Source organism: Sus scrofa, chromosome 13 (genome assembly GCF_000003025.6).
Source record: "Sus scrofa isolate TJ Tabasco breed Duroc chromosome 13, Sscrofa11.1, whole genome shotgun sequence".
NCBI classification, from domain to species: Eukaryota; Metazoa; Chordata; class Mammalia; order Artiodactyla; family Suidae; genus Sus; species Sus scrofa.
In genome coordinates, this window is record NC_010455.5 from 73,083,795 (window position 1) to 73,103,947 (window position 20,153).

Genomic DNA, 20,153 nt, shown 5'->3' on the forward strand with positions numbered 1-20,153 from the left:
GCCTGGCCCACGGCCAGAGAATGGGGACAGGACAGCCAGAGGGCAGGGAGGCCTAGACGCAGGCGAAGGCACCAGTGTGGGGCCAGAGCTCCAGACCCAGTCTCCACCAGAATGACCCAGATCAGGGCCCTCCATGTCCTCCCTCAGGCGCCTCCTGTAGTCACCAGAGCCCAGGCCTGACTCTGCCCCACCTTGGGGACTCCTGGGATGCTGCGCTGACCACAGCCCTGGCCTGGTGCAGAGGGCACTCAAAAGACATTCCCGGGCTCTAGCCCTCCCATCCAGATCACCAGGGCCCCATGGTGGGTCCTGACTGCTCGCCACTCACGGCTAAGGACTGGGGCATGGCATCACATCAAGGTGCGCCCCTCCACCTCTGAGCAGGGGACAAGGGGTTGCAGGGAAGGTCACACCAAGGGCACCCAAGCTCTGAGGCACAGCAGGGAAGAGCCTGGGGAGGAGGGTGGGGGAGGCGGGCCAGCCCGTCTCTGGAACGGCCCTGCCCCCAGGCCCCCACGTGCGGATGCCTCCAACAGGTGGCTCCTGACAGCTGCAGCGGGAAGCATGCTTGTCCAGCTGTCCATCTGCCATGCACCCATCTACCACCCACCTGCCCAGCACTGGGCAGCCCCCAGTGCTTACATGTGCAGGGCTCCCCCGTTGCTGGAGGACACAGAGCAAGGGGGCGCTGGGGAGGCATGGTCCATGGGCCAGTGCGTGGACATGCCTCAGCTATGTGCTGAACAGCCACGGTCCAAGCTCAGCAGGACCCCCGCCTGCAAGCATGGGACAGTTGGGGGCTTTTGGCCAGTCCTCCAACCCTGCCTGTTGTGTGCCTCAGCTGGTTTTCAGGCTGCAGGGCCTGTGGAGCACAGGGAGGTAAACTGAGGCCCACAAGGACCTACCAGGGCCCTGGACCCACGCCAGCTGCACCTGAGGACACGGAGTCAGCTCCAAATGTGGGAGGAGGGATGCAGCAGGGAGGGCATTCTGGGGAGAGGGAGCATGCAGGGCAGGCACACAGCCAGGCGGATGGCAGGACAGCAGGACACACCACGGCTGGCAGTGCGCGTGCTGACACCACACCCTGGCCCACAGCTGTCACTCAAGGGCCACCCACCTGGGCAGCTGGGCCTGCAGAGCCTCCCCTGGTACCTTCCCTGACCTCCAATTGTCACCTCTGTCCTCTGCAAACCTCCCCCCAAGACCTCTGCAACTTCCCACCATAGGCTGAAGCCCCTCCCTCCAACCTCCCCAAATCCATCCTGTCCTGTCCCCTCTCACCGTCCCCCCCACTTCACTGCAGTGAAGGACCCCCCTCCACCCGGATGGCTTAAGTGCCACCTCCCAAAAAACCCACCCAGCCTGGCTCTGACCCTGCCTGCTTCTCCACCAGGACTGTCCCTGTCCCTCTGTACATGGGGGAGTCCCCTGGGTTCTGAGCTGAATCACAAGGTCTGTCAAGAGCCCCCAGGGAGGGGCTGGGCCAGGCACCTACCACCCCATGGGCTGCCTCCTCCCACAGATAGGCCCAGGATTAGGTTCAACCCTATATATCCCCAGACCAGAAGGACCCTGAGGCCCTGGACACACTGGACAGAGACCCTGCAAAAGGACCCATCAGAAAGCAGTCCCTGGCCCTGGAGGCCCAAGCCCTAGGGTGGCTCGGCCGGCTGCCCCCACATCCATCACTGAGAGGCCCTGGCCAACTGCTGCAGGCAGGCAGCTGACGGCTCGGCCAGGTCAGCTGTCCGTCCAGTCCAGAGCCAACAAAGGGTCCATTCTCTGGGCCAAGGGCGGGTGGGGGGGCCGGGGAGGATGTCTGGGCCATCCAGGCTGCTTGCCAAGGCCGGCACGCGCCCTAGCCGCCCGGAGGCAGGGGGCTGCCGAGCTTGGCCCAAATGGGGAAGGGTGAGTTCCTTGTTCTGCCCACCCCCAGGCAGCACCTGTGGGCCTCTCTGCAAAGTGGGGGCACACTGGTGGAGCTGACTCCTGGTCTCTAGATGGGGGTTGAGGGACAGACAGAGGACGGGAGCGAGCTGCCAGGGCAAGGACTTCACAGGCACACCTTCCTCCTGTGGGTATAAGCTGCGAATCGCTCCCAGCAGCCAGGAGGCCGGGTGGTCCTTCCTGGGGAGCACCTTGTAGAAGGAGCCCCCACTGCTCTCTCCTCCCAGGCCCGGGGCTGTACGGCCCGGCCTCCTCTCCTTCCTGGCCAGCGCCGCTCAGCTTAGGCCCCCACGGAACCAGCTCCCAGGCCCGTCAGCTCTCATGGGCCCATAGGCTGCCCCCTTCTCCAGCTGAGGGCAGGTTCCAGGCCCCTTCCTGGGTCCATTCTTGGAAAGGCCAGGAGGAATTTGATACTGAAAACGCAATTAGCAATTTCCTCTTGGCAGTCATTAAGTAATTAAAACACAATTTCCAGGAGCCCTACAGGTTGTAATTGGGCCAGACACACCTGGTAAAGGGGGGTGGGTAACGGGGTCACAGGAATCTTACCTCTCCTATTCTCAACCCTCAAAACACAGAAAGACATAGGGAGGGAACAACCAACGCAAGCAGTGGTCTTCTCTGACTCTTAGTTTCCTCAGCTGCCACCTGGCAACCGACACACAGGGCTGCAAGGATGAAGCTCACAGTTCCTAACAGCAGGGGAACAGAAGGTTCCAGCTGTCCTAGGGGATCTGTCCCACTGCTACGGAGGATGCACAAAGCTGGACCAGGAGGCAGCAGAGACGCACAGCCTTCCACCACATGCCAGTGACATGGCCAGGGCACCCCTGCAGCTGGAGATTTAAGCAGCGTCCCATCCAGCCAGGGGTGCTGCAGCAGGTGGCAGTGACCATTTGGCCAGATGTCCTTGCCTCAAACCCAAGACCTGCTCACCTCTCTACCCAACCCGCACAAGCAGCTGTCCCTGCCCCTCCACTTTCATGAAACCACCATTACCCTCTAGCTCTTTGTCCCCAGGCCAGATCTCTGAGCCTCTGCTGACCACCACAGGGTTGCCAGTGAACTGTCCGCCACGTGCAGGACGAGCCCCCAGCCCCTGACCCCCTCTGGCACTGCTCAGTTCCCAGCAGCACTAGGGCACCTCTGAGCTTTGACCCTACTGTTCTCTCCCCCTAGAAGACCCTTCCTGGCAAGGCTTCATTCTCATCAAAGTTGCCCTGGTGCTGATACTAGGACTAAGCCTGACGGCCAGACCCTGCAGGAAGGCAGGCCTGGGGCAGGACCCCGTGCACACTTGTGGGCAGCTCAGCCCGCCACCAGCCACCACCCCGCATGCTCTCAGGCAGCACCAGCTCTGGGACAAGGGGCCCACAGGGTAATTGCCCGTAGCCAGCCACACCCACGAGAACCAGAAAGACCACAGAACATGTTCCCAGGACACAGAGACATCACGGGGCACCATGCCACAACCACCTCCAGGCTCTAAGAACCCCTGCCCCTGGTGGGACCCCATAGGCACAGCTGAGACAACAGGAAGCAGCAGCTGGGATGCCTCCACTCCTCACCAACCACTCCTGGGGGCAGGGGTGGCAGAGGGACCCAACAACCAGCCACCAGCAGGGCTGCATGCTGACCACTGATCTACCACCCCCACAACCCCCACCAGGTGCTGCCAGATGTCCCACACCTGGTCCTCGAAACATAGAAAAGACATCACATCCGCCCAGAATGAAACAGTCATGTGAGTGTGTAGAGCACACAACACAGGATGGGGCGTCCACAGCTGCCACACAGCACAGGTGAGGCTTGTGGGGGCTGGGTAGAGAATTCAGGAGATGCGTCAGGTGGCAATGCCACAGCCAGCCCAAAGCATGGCAGGCCGCCAGCACAGGGACCCCTGGGAGGGGTGGGTGCCAGCCGTGGTCTCAGGCCTCAGGCCCTGTGCTTTCCTGTGGGTGCATCTCCTCCAGAGTGGACGCCAGACACAGGCCAGCCACACGCATGACAGCGGGGACCATCCTGACCCCTCCCCCGCCTGGCCCCGGAGGCCACGCACATGTGCCCAGGGCTTAGGTCTCAGCCATGACTAGCAGGCCACCTTTTGGAGCCTCCACAGGCCTGGAGGACAAGTTGCGGGAAACTGACATGGTTCAGACATAGGAGATGAGCCTCCTGGGGTGCAGGCTTGGGCCTCGGGGCCTGGTCCTACAACATCTCTTGTGAGGTCAGCACACCATCCTAAAGGGCCCCCGCACCTCCTACAAAGACCTGAGCTTTGGGGCACAGGGCCCCCACTGGATGCACTAAGCAGGGATCAGCAGGGGCAGCAGCCTGCCACAGCTGCTCCACTTGGCTCTTGGGGGCACCACTGAGTCTCAGAATCCTGGGGCGGGGTGGGGGAGGGATGCCATTTTTCAAAGGGAAGCTTCTAGAGACGGAAGCCCTGAAGGGTAAGAGCTGTCCCAGGTTCAGGACAGCACATGGCAGAGGCTCAGCAACTACACAGAGCATTGATGCCCAACCGGACAATGGCCAGGCACATGCTGGGGACAGCACTGTAGCCATAGTCTGTGGTCTCTCCTCACCACACAGGCAGGCTGCAGATGCCCCAGCCCAGGTCCCCAGCCACTGCCTGGTGGTCCACAGCATGCTTAGGCTAGCCTCTGATGCTTTTTCAAGACAAGTTAGTTGCCAACACTTAACAATCAAGAGAGCTCACACAAAAGACAGACTTCCAGATTCTCTCGAAAAACCGGCTGCTCAGGCAGACAGGGCTGCTTTTCTGCCTGGCACAGCCACCAAGCCACAGGGCTGTGATCACACAGGGCTATGTCCCTGAGCCCAGCCCCAGCCCCGCAGCAAGCACAGGACAGGTACCCTCGCCAGGCCCAGGGGTAGGGCCCACTTCTACCATTGCTTTGAGGATGCCACCAGCTAGGGAGGGGCTGGGCAGGCAACCCCTGCCAGGAGTCCAGGGCCTATTCCCCACCCGCCATGGGCACCTGGGCCGACTCGAGGGCTTGGGCCAGGGGCCGCCCTTGGGAACTCCTGCTGGGGCCCCGGCACCCCTGGAGGCCACAGGGGCGGGGAGGACAGGAGGGTATGTGCAGGGCTGGGGTCTGGGGGTGTCATCCCAGGAGGTGGCAGGCAGAGGGCACCCCAGCCAGCCCTCAGCCGCTCAAGTTGGCAGCTCTTAAATTAATCGGCTACAATTTTACACAGTACCGCCTGGAGGTGGCCCAGAGCCAGCCACGTCCCTAGAGCTCTAGTCGCTGTTTAAAGCTCAGGGCAGACCAGGCGTGGGTAAGATAGGGTGTGGTGCCAACAGCCTACCCCAGGGTCTAAGGTAGGTGGGAGTTCCCAGGGCCCCACACACAGGGCACAGAGCGCAAGGGGGTAAGGAGATACAGCCTTCAGGGTGGGAAGGGCCTGGATCTAAATCCTGGAGAGGGAGCCCGAGGGCCCAGCTCCCTCAAAGGTCCTGGAGCCCCTGGAGAGGTAGCTAGGCAGCAGCAGGGAGGGGGCATGGGGCTGGGCTGGAGCCCTCCCTGCCCTGGCTCTGGCCCCGGAACACCCCCACCCCAGCTGATGCCTTGGGCTATGGGAAGGAAGACCCTGCATGTGGCCAGCCACTCAGGTTTCTAGAAGGAGGGGCTGCCCTGACAGCCCCCAGATTCCTCAAAGCGGGAGAGAGGTGGCCAAAGTAGGGGTCCCACCTCCTTTCCTCCAGGGACCCCAGGGAAGGGAGGGAGGCCCTGGACATGTGCCACTGCCCCCAGTGCACCTCGGTTTCCACGTCACATGGACAAGGGGCTGCTACAAGGCCCCAGCACTGCCACCACGCAGCACGCAAAGAGGCTGGATGGCACTCCCGGGCACGCAGCTGGGGGTACGAGGGCTGGAACCACCGGAATGCAGCCATTTTGACAAAACCTACAAACACCCTACAACAGCTTCCCTGGACCCTCCCTGTGGGTGGAAGAGGCTTGGGAGGCACCCTCTGGGGGAGGGCTCAAAACCAGCCGGGTCGACACCCTGACTCTCAGACTGCTGCTACCAGCCAGTGGCCCTGGGCATGGCTGACCCCACACACCCCAGAGGGCACCTGTGCCCAGCCCCAGTGTAGGGGTGATGGCGCCAGGGAGGCAGGTAGAGGGGAGGAGCAGAGAGGACGAGGGGCCCTCAGCCATGGCCTCCTCACTCCCGATGTAGCCCCTTCTCCCAGAGAGCTCAGGCCTCCTCCATGGTCCCCACTCAGCCTCAGTGTCCCCTTGGTGGGTCAAGGACAGTAACGTGGGGGTGAGGCTGAAAGGCAGCAGTTGGAGACAGGGATGGACTGACCTGTTCTCAGCACCTCGTGGAGTGGCCTATGGGTGAGGACGATGCCTGGCCAGCTACCCAGCCTGACAGCCAGCAAGAGGGCTGCTCCCAGCCCCAGGAGCCTACCCTTCTGCTGGGTGACAGGCTTGAGGCCCTGTGGCAATGTCTCCAAGAGGCTTCACTGGCAGCCACACCCGAGAAGGGTCTTGCTACAGTGGGACAGGCCCCTGCCAGGCACAACCCAGCGACACACCTCCACGGGTCCACAGCTCTTCCCTGCTTCCCCAGCCCCAGGGCAGCAGGCAGAGAGCATGTGTGCTGGGGGGAGGCCCAGACCTGGAAGGGGAGCAGGTAACACCCAGGGCCCAGGCAGTGCCTGACCCAGGGTGGGGGTGAGGTCACACCAAGGACAGGCTGAGGGCACAGACGCTGATCCAGAGGGTGGCGGGGGCCAGAGCTGGCCAGCCACCACCCCAATGGCCCCACTGCCTCATGGCCACCCCAGCCCAGAGCCCACACTTCAGGCCCATTTCCCAGATGGGAAAGCCAAGGCTAGGGAGGGCCCTTCCCCGGAATCACAGAGCTGGGGGGGGGCAGTGGGACATGACACTGAGGACACCTGACCTGGCAGAGACAGGAGGCACTTCCCACTTTCTCTGGCACCAGAGCTGAGAGCAGGCAAGGCCTTCGCTGGCCTGGGGCCCAGCCCCCACCCACGGGCGCACGCCAGGCGGGGAGCTGTGTCAGCAGCAGCCTCAGGACAGCTGTTATTTCATCTACCAGCCCCGCCCTGCGCTGACCCTCGGGAGCTTCCAGGCCCCCCACCCTACTGTCGCTCCAGGAACTTCCCCCACAGCAGACCCTCCCTGATCTGGTCCGCACCCACCAAGTTGCTGCTGACCCACTGCCTGTTGCCTCCCCAGAACGCCCTCCCTGTCCAGCCCAGCCTGGCTCTGCGCAGCTTCTCGGGGAAAGAGACCTACACATGTGGGATGGGCCCTGCCCCCTCAACCCACCTCGTACATGCAGGGGCTCACAAACTGCCCCTGCTCTAGAGCACGCGGAGGCTCTCACACCAGTCCCTTGCCTTGCCCTTGGCCTTGCTGTCTCATGTGGTTGGGGGCCGTGCTCCAGGGCAGAGCACTGCCTCAGCAGACACTGGATCCCAGGAGAAGAGGGAGCCTCACAGGCCTGCCCTGCCCCCGCCCTGCACACAGCCTTCCCAGGAGTTCACTGTGCGATTTCAGAGAGCAGGGCCAGCTGCTCCCGGCCCGAGGGGCTCCACCGTCAGGCCTCTGATGCCCAGCCAGGGCCTCGACAGGGGCCAGAGGCAGAAGCAGCCCCCAAAGAGGGTGAGATGGGAGGCGATCACCCCCACTGTATACACACCAATCGCCCCAGAGCGAGGCCAGCTCGACTCCCAGCTCCTCCCCTGCCCCGCTGACCTTGCGGATGCGGCCGCTTCGTGTGCCCACGAACACCACAGTGCGGCCCCGATAGTCGTAGGCGGCCACGGCGGTCAGGCCATCATCCTTGTCCACGAACAGGGGCGTACCCTCGATGGTGACTGTGCCACCCAGTGGCTGGTTGAAGTCTTGCCCACAGAAGTCGTCGTCAATCTGCAGGGGCTGTGGGGGGAGGAGGGTGAGGCCCAGGTGCCTTCTTGGGGGGTTACACAGCCGGCTCCGGTCCTCTCCACTACCAGGGCGGGAGCCCAGGGCACATTCAAGGGGCCTGCACAGGCCACACCAGGGGGTGGTTGGGGGGAGACTATGACCTGGGGGCAGCCCATCCAGACCAGGGGACGCAGGACTTCCTAGACCCATTCGACAGACAGGAAAACCAAGGCCCTGGACATCACCTGAGGCCCAGGAGCAGGAGCCCAGGGTGGGTCCCACATCTCGCACCCACCAGGAAGACCACCTTGAGGGGGAGTGGGCAAGGATGTAGCTGGGGTGGGGGGAGGGGAAGGTCCACCACACAGTGATGGCCACATGGGCGGGCTCAGGGGCTGGTGGGACACAGGACAGTTTATTCGGGACTGGAGCAGGGGTCAGACCTAAAAGACAAAGGGAGGGGCCAGCTGAGAGAATGCGACTGCGGGCACAGGAAGCGATCAATAGCATGAGGTTCCGGAGAGGCGGGTGAGGCGGGGTCTGGGCGGGCCCTGCAGCAGGCTAGGGTCTGAGGTTTGCAAATGGAACAGGGGAGGCCCGGTTGGGGCTGGGGGCCGAGGGGAAGGAAGAGGGACCCGTGAGAAGGTGAGGAGGCAGTGGTGACAATGCCCAGGAAGGAGGCAGGTGATGTGGGCATGGTGACATCAGCAAGCACTGCCCTTTCAAGCCTCAGTTTCTCTAGCTGAACAAGGAAGACTGAACGCCTCACTATGCATCAGACTCATGCACCTGCAGCCTTGGTGTGGAGGGCAGCCCTGCTGTGACAGGGCCCCCACTGTGCAGCAGCAGACACAAGAAAGAAGGGCCACCCCCCTGCTATGAGGACAAACCAGTGTCGCTCCCAGGGCAAAGGTAGAAAAACTGAGGCCAGAGGGCAGCTGGGCTTTCCTTGAGCCACAGTACGGCCAGGGCAGCAGGAGTACAGGGGCTGAGGCCTGGCTTGGAGGTCCTACCCAGTGACCCTGAACAAGACCCTCAACCCCTCTGAGCCCAGGGTCTTCCTCAGAGAACAATGGATCCCATGGCCTGCGGTTGTGCAAGAAACTCCCCCAAGGCAGCTGGCCCCATCAGGGCTTAGAAATGGGCTGCCAGCTTTTAAGAGCAGCTTCTGTGCACTCAGGCTGCTCCCAGGTCAGGCCTGGTGTCACCAGCTCCCACGTGTGGGCAGGAGCATGGCCAGGCACCTAGGGCGAGGGTAGGCAGAGCCTCTCAACATCACTGAGAAGAGACGACCTCTGGTGTCCACCTGACTGTGGTCTGGCCCTAGTTTCCCTCTTGCTGGCCACCTACCTTGGGCAAGTCACCCCATCCCTCAGCAACCTCATCTGTGAAATGGACACAAGACCGGGCCAGCAAGCACCCAGAACAACACCAGGTCAGTGCTTCGTCCAATGTCCCCAGTGGCTTGTGGACTCATGGACACGGTCACATCACCCTGTCTTTGAAGGGAGCAGCACAGCCACAGCCTGGGAGTAGGCTCTGTGGCTGACAGCTCGGGTACAGCCCCAAGCCTGGGAGATGGGCCAACAATAGCAGCTAACATAGGACCACTGCCCCAGGGGCAGGAGCATGCGTGGACAGCAGGGCCACTCACCAAGCTGACCCAGCCCATGTGTGGATGGCGGGGCCACTCACCGAGTTGATGCAGCCCAGCTCCTTGTTGAGCAGCCAGGGCAGCGAGAGCTTGCCCTCCCCACGGTAGCAGGACTGGATGCGCTCCTTGATCTTCTCCTTGATGGCCCTGAGTGTGAAGAGGCACAGGACTGACTCCCGGGGCGGCTTCACACGGTTCTTCTGGCCCTGGGCGAACACGGTGAACAGCACGTCCTCATCCTCAGCCAGGCCCAGCTGGCGGGCCAGGGCGCGACCGGGCCGGCTCAGGTAGGCATCCTGCACCAGGCGGTACTCCACTCCTGCCTGCTCACAGCCGATGGGGAACTCGACATAGGAGTAGAACTTGGGGTCGTCCACGCACAGCCGCACGATCTTGGACGTGAAGAAGTGCTCGCCGGCAGCGTCAGGCGAGGTGAGCTGCGTGTCCAGCTGCAGGGTGAGGTAGTAAACGAAGTGCTCGCTGCGGAAGCTATACACGTAGTAGATGTCGAAGGCTGGGAACTTGGACAGCGTGTCTGAGGGGATTTTGAGCTGCGAGGACACGAACTCGTCCTGGTACACGAAGCCGAACATTTCGGCGTCCTCCTCATTGGCCATGAGCCGCCGGCTGGACAGCGTGGGGAAGTACTCAGACTTGCCATCAATGGGCGTGCCCACGAAGAGCTTGGCCTGCGCCTGGCCTGGCGGCCCGGCGATCAGCACGCCTGCCATGCTGCCCGGCTCGCGCACACCCGACAGGTAGTGCTCCTTGCGGTGGTGTGGCTCACCCAGCTTGAAGAGGTCGTCCAACCTCAGGAACTGGCAGATGCCCTGTGAGGCACTGCCGCAGGCCAGCAGGCGGTTGGCAGCCTGATCTAGCAGCAGCAGCTTGTTGACATTGTCGGTGCTGCCCAGGCCGTGTGGGCAGGACTGCACGCTGGGCGGCGGGTAGCACTTCTCGTTGTCTTCCACGGGGCCTGTCACGTGCGCACGCAGCAGCGTCAGATTCCCTGACAGCTTGTAGATGCGGTTCACGGCACCCACATACACCTCACCCGTCTGCTCATGGACCACCAGGTGGGTGAGGGCCCAGTCGCTGGCCGTGAAGGTGCGGAAAGGGGGCTGTGGACCCCCGCCTGCCCGGGGTGTGCCCCCCAGCAGCAGCAGGAGCAGCAGCGGCAGTGGTGCCCGAGGGCTCAGAGATGCCAGTGGCATGATGGACTGGGTCCCGGGGCCAAGGCGCTCAGGTCCTGTGGGCACATACATCACGGGGCCGGGGCCTCAGCCCTGCGGGGAGAACAGGACACAAGGCACATGAGTGCACACAGCCCTTGCCCATTGGGGGACACAGGTACATGCACACGTGCGCCCCTTCTCTGCCGCAACTTCCCACATTGAGGGCATGACTGATCCGCCAGGAAAAGTCAGTGCAAAGAAGGCACCCCTGTGGCCGGGAGCCCTACATACAGCTAAACAAAGCTTATGACCCTAGTGGGTAGTATAGGACACCAACCTGGCTGCACACACTTCACCGCTGCCTGGGCTACCATGGCCAGGCAGAGGAGGAGAGAGATGGACCCAGAGCAGGGAGGTGGATGACCAAGGATCAGGGTCTAGATTAGAAGGCCCACCAACAACCAAACCTGGAAGCCATCACCTCCTGACCCAAAGCCTCCCCTCACCCGGGGGGCAAGACCTTCCAGCTGAGTTTCCTGGAGGGTGACAGACTTTCTGCCCCCTGCAGGCCTTGGGCAGTCATAATGCAGACCTCTCGGGCTATGCGTATCAACCCTGGGGCCACTCCCTGGCTGACCTCAGCCCAGCCCCCACCCAGCCCTCTGAGGACTTCTCCAGGAACCAGGCCGGGTGCATCTCCCACACGCCATCCCTACCCCAGCCAACCCCATGCTGAGGTCACCAGCCCCTAATCCTGCCAGGCCCCACTTCTCAAATAGTCTCATCTCCCTATAGCCCAGGAGCTGGCAGTCAGACACCAGGTTAATCATAGGCTCCACTGCTCTGCAGCCATGTGGCTGCAACAGGGTCACTCCTCTTCCCCACCCTCGGTTTCCCCATGTCTGCTAGGTAAGGCCCACAGCTGCTTTCCCCGAAGAAAGGGGGAAGGTTGGGATGCCCTCTCAGTGCAGCAGGGGCCATGGCTAGTCACATCCCCAGATGTGGGAGCCTCCACCCCTGGATGGAAATGGGGCGCTGCACACACCCTTCATTTTATAGGTGGGGAAGCTGGGGCTGGATGGAGAGGCACCTGGGCCTCCATGTGTGCCCCTGTGGCACAGGGACCCTCTGGCCTCCCTGGCCACTGCCCTGAGGCCTCTGCTGCCTCCTGACACTGGCCAAAGGCAGCAGTCACTCCTCCTGTCAGTCACCCCGTTAACTGGTGGCTCTGCACTTGCTAAAGGTTGCATGACATATTGTTCCCAGACATTCCCCACCAGAACGGGAAAGGGAGTTCCGCGAGAGTAAGGGCCCAGCTCTACACTTTCCAGCTGAATCCTGGAGGCTGGCCCCAGGACCAGCACTTGTGAATGAATGAACAGACCAAAAAAACTGGGTACTGGGCAGAACGGGACCTGTTCCTTCACCCTGTCCTCACTTCCCACACACCCTCCGCCCCTAAAAACCACAGCACTGCTGGGGAGACTGACACTCAGCAACCCACAGCCAGGGAACCAGGCTTGCTGCCCCAGGACCCTCCCAGCAGGCTGTCGGCTGCCTTCCTTGAGGATCCCCGCCCAGAATCCCCCCAAACTATGGCTGCTGGGACCTCCCAGGCAGCAGGCAGAGGAGCCCCAGCCCCTGCCCCCAGCTTAGGATCCCAAGGCAGAGCAGGAGCTAGAGGACAGGGTGGCAGTGGGGCCTCGGCTGAGCACTGAGAACTCCAAAGAAAGCATGAATCACTCACCGTTTATCAGTTCAAAGCAGGCCTGCAATTACCAGGGGCTGGGCTCTCCCCTCCTCCGGATAATTATACACGTCTTAATGAAATTACGGGCCCTACTTTTTTTATTAAACAGGAGGAACCCAGCTGAAAAAGCCCCATCCAAACTCCAGCCTGGCCCAGGGCCCACTCCCCCTCCCCCAACAGAGCTGCCCTGCCTGAAAGGCCAGCTAGGGGCGTGGGGCTGTACCAGGAAAGGGGGACCAGAGCCCAGGGCTAGGTCCTGGGACCTCCACCTCACAGAGACCAGTGAAGACTTTTGGGTGACTTCCCCCACTGAAGAGGAACGGGGCCGGGGCTTGGATGGACCCAAGGTCACCCCGCTAGTTATGAACACTCCTACAGAGACCTGGACTCCCACAGGCCTCCGGTCTGCCCAGGGAAAAAATGCATTCATTCCAAAGCCTCTGCTGGGGAGGCCCATGCTGGGCTGGGGGAGGGGAGCACCAACAGATGCGAGCTCTGGGCTGGGAGGGAACAGCACGGGCCTGGTCTGGGAGGCATCCACCTGCTCTAGGAGGACGGGGAGGGGCATCTGGGGTGCAGAGCAGCAAGAGCTGAGGCCAGAGGTGGAAGCTGTTGGACATGCAGAGGGGAGCAGGAGTGACTGCAGCACCGGCATGGGAAGTGGGCTGGGCCAGCCCAATCCATCAGAACCAGACTGGTGTCCCCATCAGAGGAGAGCAGGGAGAGGGGCTAGGATACGGCAGGCTTCACTTCTGCACAGGACGGGTCAGCCATCCAGCAGAGTGTAGAGAGTGGCAGCCCCTTCCCTCTTCCCCTCTCCACCCCAGCAGCCACCACCACCACCCCTCGCCCTGAGAAACAAAGGCCCTCAGAGGCCTCTTCAAAGAGAGACAGCCCCCAGCCTGTGCACCCCCAGCCCTGGATCCTGTGGGGCTTGCATAGGTTGGGGTGTGGGAGAGGAGGACACAGCTGTCCTACCCAGTGGTACCCTGTCAGCAATCAGGGCCAAGGTGTGCCTGTCACCCCTCCTTCCCCAACAGAGGCCCCAGGAGGTGGTCGGAACCACCTGCTCCCCCTCCAGGCATCATGTGGGACTAGGATCTGGGGGCAATGGAGTCCTGCTCCTCAGAAAAAGTGCCTGCACCGGGCCTTCCCTGAGGCCAGTTCCTCCAGGCCAGATGCTCTAGACTCAAGGACCTTGGAGGTGGGGAGGGGCTACACCACCCACCAGGAGCCAGCAAAGGGCTATTTGCTTTGTCCACAGCCCCCACCCCCACCCCCAAGCACCCACCTCAGTCACCTGGGCTCACCAGGCCTCTGCCGAATGCCCTTCCCTGGCCTTCCCAGGCTGACTTGCTGCCTGGCCCTGAAGGGAATCACTGATTTCCGCGTTCACCTCTGGCACGGACAGGGCAGACTCCGGGAGGCCTGGCACAACACCTGGTCTCTCCAGCACACCCCAAACCAGCAGGGCGCCAAGGGACCTGGGGCATGCTCCGGGCTAGAGAAGCAAAGGCGCAGCCCCACCCCCGGCAAACCCAGAGAACTGGCCTGGGCTCCAAGGAGGTGGAGCAGTGCCTAGGGCCGCACCGCCAGAGCCCAGACTCAGGGGTAGAGGATCGGTCCACGTCCCCCAACACACACACCCCTTTCTTTCAAGGGGCGTGGCCCCAACACCCCACAGATGAGCCAGGGGCAGCTTCAGGCTCTAAGCAGCCACCGGAGCCCCTCTTGCCCCCTTCCCGAGCTGCCATGGGGTCTCAAAGCGGGAGGGGGTTCCCGGAGCCACGTTCCCCTCCCTGAGGCCGCTCGATCGCTCCCCGCCGCCGCCACCCCCACCGCCCACCAGGCCCGGGGCCGCGCAGGAGCCCTCGGAGTGGCCGCGAGAAGCGGCTGACCCTGGAGAGGCCCCGCGCGGGGCAGCGAGGAGGCCCTGCTCACGGCTGGCGCACCGCCCCTCCCAGCCGACGCGGGCCTGCGGGCCTGGGCGAACCGGCGCCCACTCCGGCCCCGCGGGCCTGCCGGCGCCGGAGATCCGGCGTGGTCCGCCGGCCTGGCCCGGCCGCAGGGCCCTCCCGGCGGGTCCGCCGCGAACTTTCTCCCCGCCCGGCCCGGTGGAGGCGGCGCGGCCCCGGGAGCGCGGCAGGCAGGGTCCCATCCTGGCCTGGCGGGGACGCGCAGGCTCGGCGCCTGAGCTGCGGCCGCGCCCGGACACGCGTGAACCGGTCCGGAGCCGCAGGGACACGCGGGGCCGCGGACACGCGGGGGCGCGGCTACGCGCGCCGCAGCCCCCGCGCGCCCCCCGCCCGGCCGCAACCCTGCGGAGGCCGTCCCACGCCTGGACCTCGGCCCAAGGCTGTCCCGTGCCCAGACCCCTGCGAGACCCCCACCGGACCCCAATGGACCCCCACCCGCCCCGCCACGGGGAAAGTTGCGCCCCTACTCACGGGCTTCCCCGGGGCGCGCCCGCCGCCAGCCATCGCCGCCCACTGCCCGCGCTGCCGCCCGCCCCGCCCCGCCGCGGGGCCGCCGAAGCCGCGCAGGCCGCCCAGGCCGAGGCCGCCGCGCCCGGGCTCCGCTGCGTGGCCGCCGCCGCTGCCCAGCATGAATGGGGCGCCAGCCGCGCGGATGCGGACCGGCCTCGCTCTCGCCGCCCGCGGAGCGCCGCGCGCATGCGTAGCCCGAGCGGGCCGGGGCAGGGCGGGGCCTGCGCGGGGGCGGGGCCCGCGCGGGGCGGAGTTGGCAGCTGCCTCCAGGGGGCGCTCCGTCCTCGCCGCCCGCCCTGGCCCACTGCTGGCTTCAAAGGGCGACGCCGCCACCAGGAGCTGCCCTGGAGCCCGGCCCCTGATGCGGCTGCGGCCGAGGACGGCAGTCCGTGCCAGGGATCCTCAGGGGGTCCGGGAAGAGGCCGGAGGGCTGGGCTTAGGGCCGGGCGTGGGACGCACTGGGCAGGCGGTCATGGGGCCGAGCCGGCGGGCGAGGGAGCACTAGGTCCGGGGAGAGCCGCCGGAAGGTGCTGCGCCGAGAAGCCGCGGGCGCGCGGGGCCGAGAGGAGGCGAGGTGGCAGAAGCAGCCAAAGGGCTGGGGTCTTGCGTGAGGACGAGCTGGGGCGTGGGGAGGCCGCGGGATATGCGACGATCCGGGCGGGGACCCGCAGGGGAGGGACCTCGGCAGACCCGGGGTAGCCCTGTCCTGCCCTGTGCAGCCGTGTCCTGGTGTCTGAGCTGATCGTCCCCATTTCCTGTGGGGCCGGCCACTTCTCCACGCTCCCGGTGTGCCCGGTTTGTCGGGACATTGTGTTCATCTGAGGTCGTGGGGAGGTCTGCGCGGTGAGGGCCCAGCGGCCGAGTGGCTCACAGGCAGACGGGCCTTTCGCTCTGCTCTGCGGCCCTGGCCCTGGCAGGTGTGCTGACCCTCTTCTGCTGACCGACTCCGCCCCCCTTGGGGCCGCGCCTGGAGCTGAGTGGTCGTCTTGTGCAGGCGCTGGGCTGCTCAGGGATGTGTGCGTGTATTTTTGGCGCATAGCCCAACAGTCTCCTTCAGTGACCACCGGGCTTTACATTACCAGCTGTGGTGTGGGAGGGTCCCCGCTCTCCCAGTCCTAACTCTGTTTTGAGTCTTTGCCCATCTGCTGGGATGCACTGGCTTTTCATTGTGGCTTCAATTTGCGTGTCCCAGAACGAAGGCAAGCAACTTCTTCAAAAGTTCTTTCTACTATTTCATTCAACCCGCACTAAGGTAGTCCTGGCCCTACCTGGCTCAGCGATGATGTGTAAAAAGAGCCGGGGGAGGGGAGGTGACTGACCCAAGTTCCCAGCAGGTTGATAGCAGGGCTGGGAAGCTGACCCTCGCTACAAAACACACACACACACACACACTTAGGGCCCTTCCTTCCCCTTGGATCCTGAGCCCACTCACCTGACTGATTAACACGGCAAGTCCCACCTGTTTTGGAGCCTCGCGTTTTCCCATCCCAAAGATGGCCATTGGAAATCCTGTGGCAGAGCTGCAGTGAGGAGGCATGACTGTGACAACCATAGCCGGCCTGAGAAAATGCCAATCCCTGCTCTCTACATTCTCCAGTCCTGTCCCCACCTGTCCTTGGCGAGGCCACCAAGGAAGGAACCACTCAAGATCCTTCTCACACTGCTCAACACTCCCCAGGAGCCGGGGCCTCTGCTTTGAGGTGCAGGCCCCCATCTCCCTAGGCTCTGGGCCAACTTGGCACCCTCTTGTCCTGAAGCTGCCCAACCAGAAGCCCCCACCTCCCCCGGCCCTGTGGATTCTCTCTGAAAATTTATTCCCGATCACATCACTTCCCTCCACCCCACTACATCCCTCGCTCCTGCTCCCATGACCTTCCATCCACTCCAGGAAGGAAGTCTACTCAGGTAATGCTCAGCACCACACAGGAGGACATCAACTCCAGGTGCGGCAGGCCCGAATGAGGGATAAAGGCTAGCAGGCTTTTGGAAGACAGCAGAGCAGACTGTGAACGTGGCCAGGAAAGGAGTTCTCCAACTAGGCATCAAAAGTAAAGAATGGAGAACATGGGCCATTTGATTACCTTCAGATTGGTTATTTTTGTTCATTAAATGTTACAAGAAGATATACCTGAAACTAATACAACATTGCAAATCAACTAACTCCAATAAAATATGTTACAAGAGGAAGTATCAAAATAACCCAAAATTTAGGAAAAGACATTTGCAACACATACACTTGACAAAAGACATAGAAGAAATTCCCAAGAATCAAGGAAAGGCCACAATCCAACAGGGAGGGACACAGGGCGGAGACCCCAACATGCAGTTGGTTGGAGCAAAAAATGGCAAATTATTGTTGCTCTGAAGAGCCCTGCAGTGAGTCCTTGTACCCAGGGAGGCTGGCCAGGTGCAGGTGGGGAGGGGGTCCAGAGCTGGGGGATCTGGATGGATGCAGGTGGGAGGGGGTGCAGAGCCGGGGTTCACAGGCACTGTGGCTCAAGGGCTCTGCATCCCACCTCACATGGAGGGAAGTGAGTCACCGGCCGCTGGGCTCTTCCTCCTTGGGTTTCCTGTGTGGGTTTCACTTCTGTTGCCCTTGCAGCTCAGGGTACAGGGCAGTGGGAACAATTCCTAGAAACAGAATAGACCTAACAGGGGGTTTTGGGGAAGGAGGGCCTGTCCAAACCTCCAGTGTTCCTGCCTCGCTTCTGCATGTCTGTGACTCGGCTTTGTGTAGAAGTGGACTCAGGCACCTCTCCCACCAGGGGCAAAACCTCACCACTGATGGGCGAGGAGAGGGCTTGGGGGAGCAGAGGGCAGGCACCCCAGCCCCCTGGGGGTGGCCATTGATCCCCACCCCTGGGCTCAAAGCTGGGGTGGCCCTGCCTCCTGCCTCTCCTTCACCCCCACTCCCTTCACCACCTGCTTCAGGATGTGCAGGCCTCCCTGGTCACTGGCTCCTGGTCAGCTCTCCCTGCCATGCAGTAAGGGTCTGAGAGAGGAGGGAGGACAGCCACTGGGCCCTTCCCTGGGCAGCCAGCCCTGAGCATCCATGTCCTGGCTCATTGCACTCATTGCCCTGTGGGGTTTGGTGCTGCCAGCCTTGACCTGCGAGCAAGGCTGTCCCCACTGCATTCTGGGAAGACTGTCTGGCCGCTGGTGGAAAGAGGATCAGTGAGGTGGTGATGCCGATGGAGGGCTGTGCACAGAGTGGTTCCCACACTCAGGCCTTGGGCTTGGTCCCCCAAAGCGGGCATGGAGCTCAGCACAGGTGCGGGCACTCTGGAGGGAGGCCCACCCCAACCCACCCCACCAGGTGGTTGTAGGCGGAGCCTCACTGGATCCAAGCCCCAGGCCAGCAGGGAAGCAGCAGGGGAGCATGTCCCTCTCTCCTCACCTGTGGCTCTGCTGGCCCGAGCTCAGTTCATGGCCACATTGGCCTCTGTGCCTCGTGGCCTCGGCAGCTCCAGGTGCTTCTTGCCCAACAAGTCCAGGAAAACTCCCAGAATGCTCACAAAATGGACTGGATCACGGGCCAAGCACTGGAACTTGACTGTCGGCAGGCTGGGACAGGGAGCTCTCCAGAGCCAGGGGGTAGCTTCGGGGAATGGGTCCCCAAGAAAAAATACAAGTGCAGGTGTTTTCAAGAAGGCCCAAAGCCAGGCAGGCAGGGTGCCCAGGACCCCGTGGTGCCAGCTGGTCCCCACCTACCTTCTCACTCAGGTGACCAGTGTTCTTGCTCCAAAGATGCTTCCACACCTCAGGCTATCCCCACTCCATGCCCTTGACCAGGAGTGCCACTGCCACCTTTTATCTCGCAAAGCCCAAGCTCCCATCTCCTCCTCCAGGAAGCCTCCTTGGCTTCTGCTCCCTCCCCACCCTCGAGCCCTCTTTGGGCTTCCCGTCTGACTCTATGCCAGTGGTGACCACTCTGGGTTCAGAGTCCCCAACCCTGGGGACACAGCCAGGTCACAATCTGCACTGTGTTTTGTAGATGATACAGAAGCAAAGCCCTTGCCCCCCAACCCCCACCCTGTTCCACACACACTTGCCCTGGAGGGCTCAGCCTCACCTTGTCCTAGAGCTGCCAACTCAGGTGACTTCAGGGGCCAGGTGGGGCACGGATATAAACTTTGAGCCAGGCTGGAGCCAGGCTGGAGCCAGGGCCCAGCTGTGAGCTGCAGGGCACCTGCCTGTGAAGACCATGGATGTGCTCTCAGGTGGGAGTTGAGAGAACAAGATATACCTTCGAGCAGAGTCTGGCCAGCAAGTTTGCACGTGGCACCTATGGCTCCACCTGGCTCCCACAGTCAGGTCACAGATGAGGTCCCTAAGAATGGGAGCCCATTGCAGGGCTGTGACCTCTGGGAGAGCACCCCACTCTGTGGGGCCCCCTGGCCTGTATACCCTGCAGCCCTAGGAATGGACACGTAGGTTCTGGAAAGCTGCCTAGACCTTCTCACTGTGCTAAACTACCTGGGCTGAAGCCGGAAGCTCAACCCCCACCCAAAAGTAACAGGCAGCCCCCTGTTTGTCCACCCATGCGGGGTCAAAGGAGGCCAGCTGCAAACTCCAGGTTGAGCTGCAGCCGAGGATCTCAGACCCAGCCCCAAACATGCAGGACCCCATCCAGAGCCACCATCAGAATAGGCAGCAGGGAGCTCCCCACCCCATCTGGGAGCACAGGGCCAGCAGACACCAACATGCAGGTGACACAGATGTTGGAATCAGCTGACAAGGACATAGAAGATGCTCCTACCAGTAGTCAGGAACACGCTTGGAACAAATGAAAATACAGAACATCTTGGCAAGGATATTGAGTTTAAAGAACAAAATGAATATCTTAGAATTTTTTTTTTAAATACAATAATCATTACAAAAAGCTCCAAAGATGGCTCCACAGCAGAGCAAAGAGAAAGAGGTGTGAACTTGAAGGCAGAGCAGCAGGAATGACCTAACCTGATAGCGAAAAGAGGGGGAAAAGCCACATCTTGGGGAGCCCGGGGACAGGGAACCAGAGGTCTGTGTCCTCGCAGGTGCCCCCTGGGAGGAGAGGCCAGGGGCAGGACTGGAGAGGGGTCAGAGGCATAAGGGCAAAGGAATTCCCAAATGGTGCACAAGACAGAAACCCACAGACTCAAGGAATGGAGTCAGCCCCAGAGGAATAAACTCAAAGAAACCGAGGCCCAGACCCAGCTC

General features: G+C 62.4%; 2 protein-coding genes across 3 annotated transcripts in view; both read right to left on the reverse strand.

The window, feature by feature from the left end:
- The window catches only part of PLXNA1 (plexin A1), a 44,353-nt gene extending 29,361 nt beyond the window's left edge, over positions 1-14,992 (reverse strand). For both annotated transcript variants that reach the window (XM_021069450.1, XM_021069451.1), the window contains exons 1-3: positions 14,916-14,992; positions 9,585-10,829; positions 7,719-7,901 (exon numbers count right to left, since the gene is read on the reverse strand). In XM_021069450.1, the coding sequence (XP_020925109.1) occupies positions 7,719-7,901; positions 9,585-10,808 (1,407 nt within the window). In that variant the 5' untranslated portion in view covers positions 10,809-10,829; positions 14,916-14,992. The remainder of the gene's footprint in view (positions 1-7,718; positions 7,902-9,584; positions 10,830-14,915) is intronic.
- Positions 18,374-20,153, reverse strand: part of CHCHD6 (coiled-coil-helix-coiled-coil-helix domain containing 6) — a 160,789-nt gene continuing 159,009 nt past the window's right edge. The window contains 1 exon segment of the mRNA XM_021069811.1: positions 18,374-18,518. Within this exon segment, the coding sequence (XP_020925470.1) occupies positions 18,374-18,518 (145 nt within the window).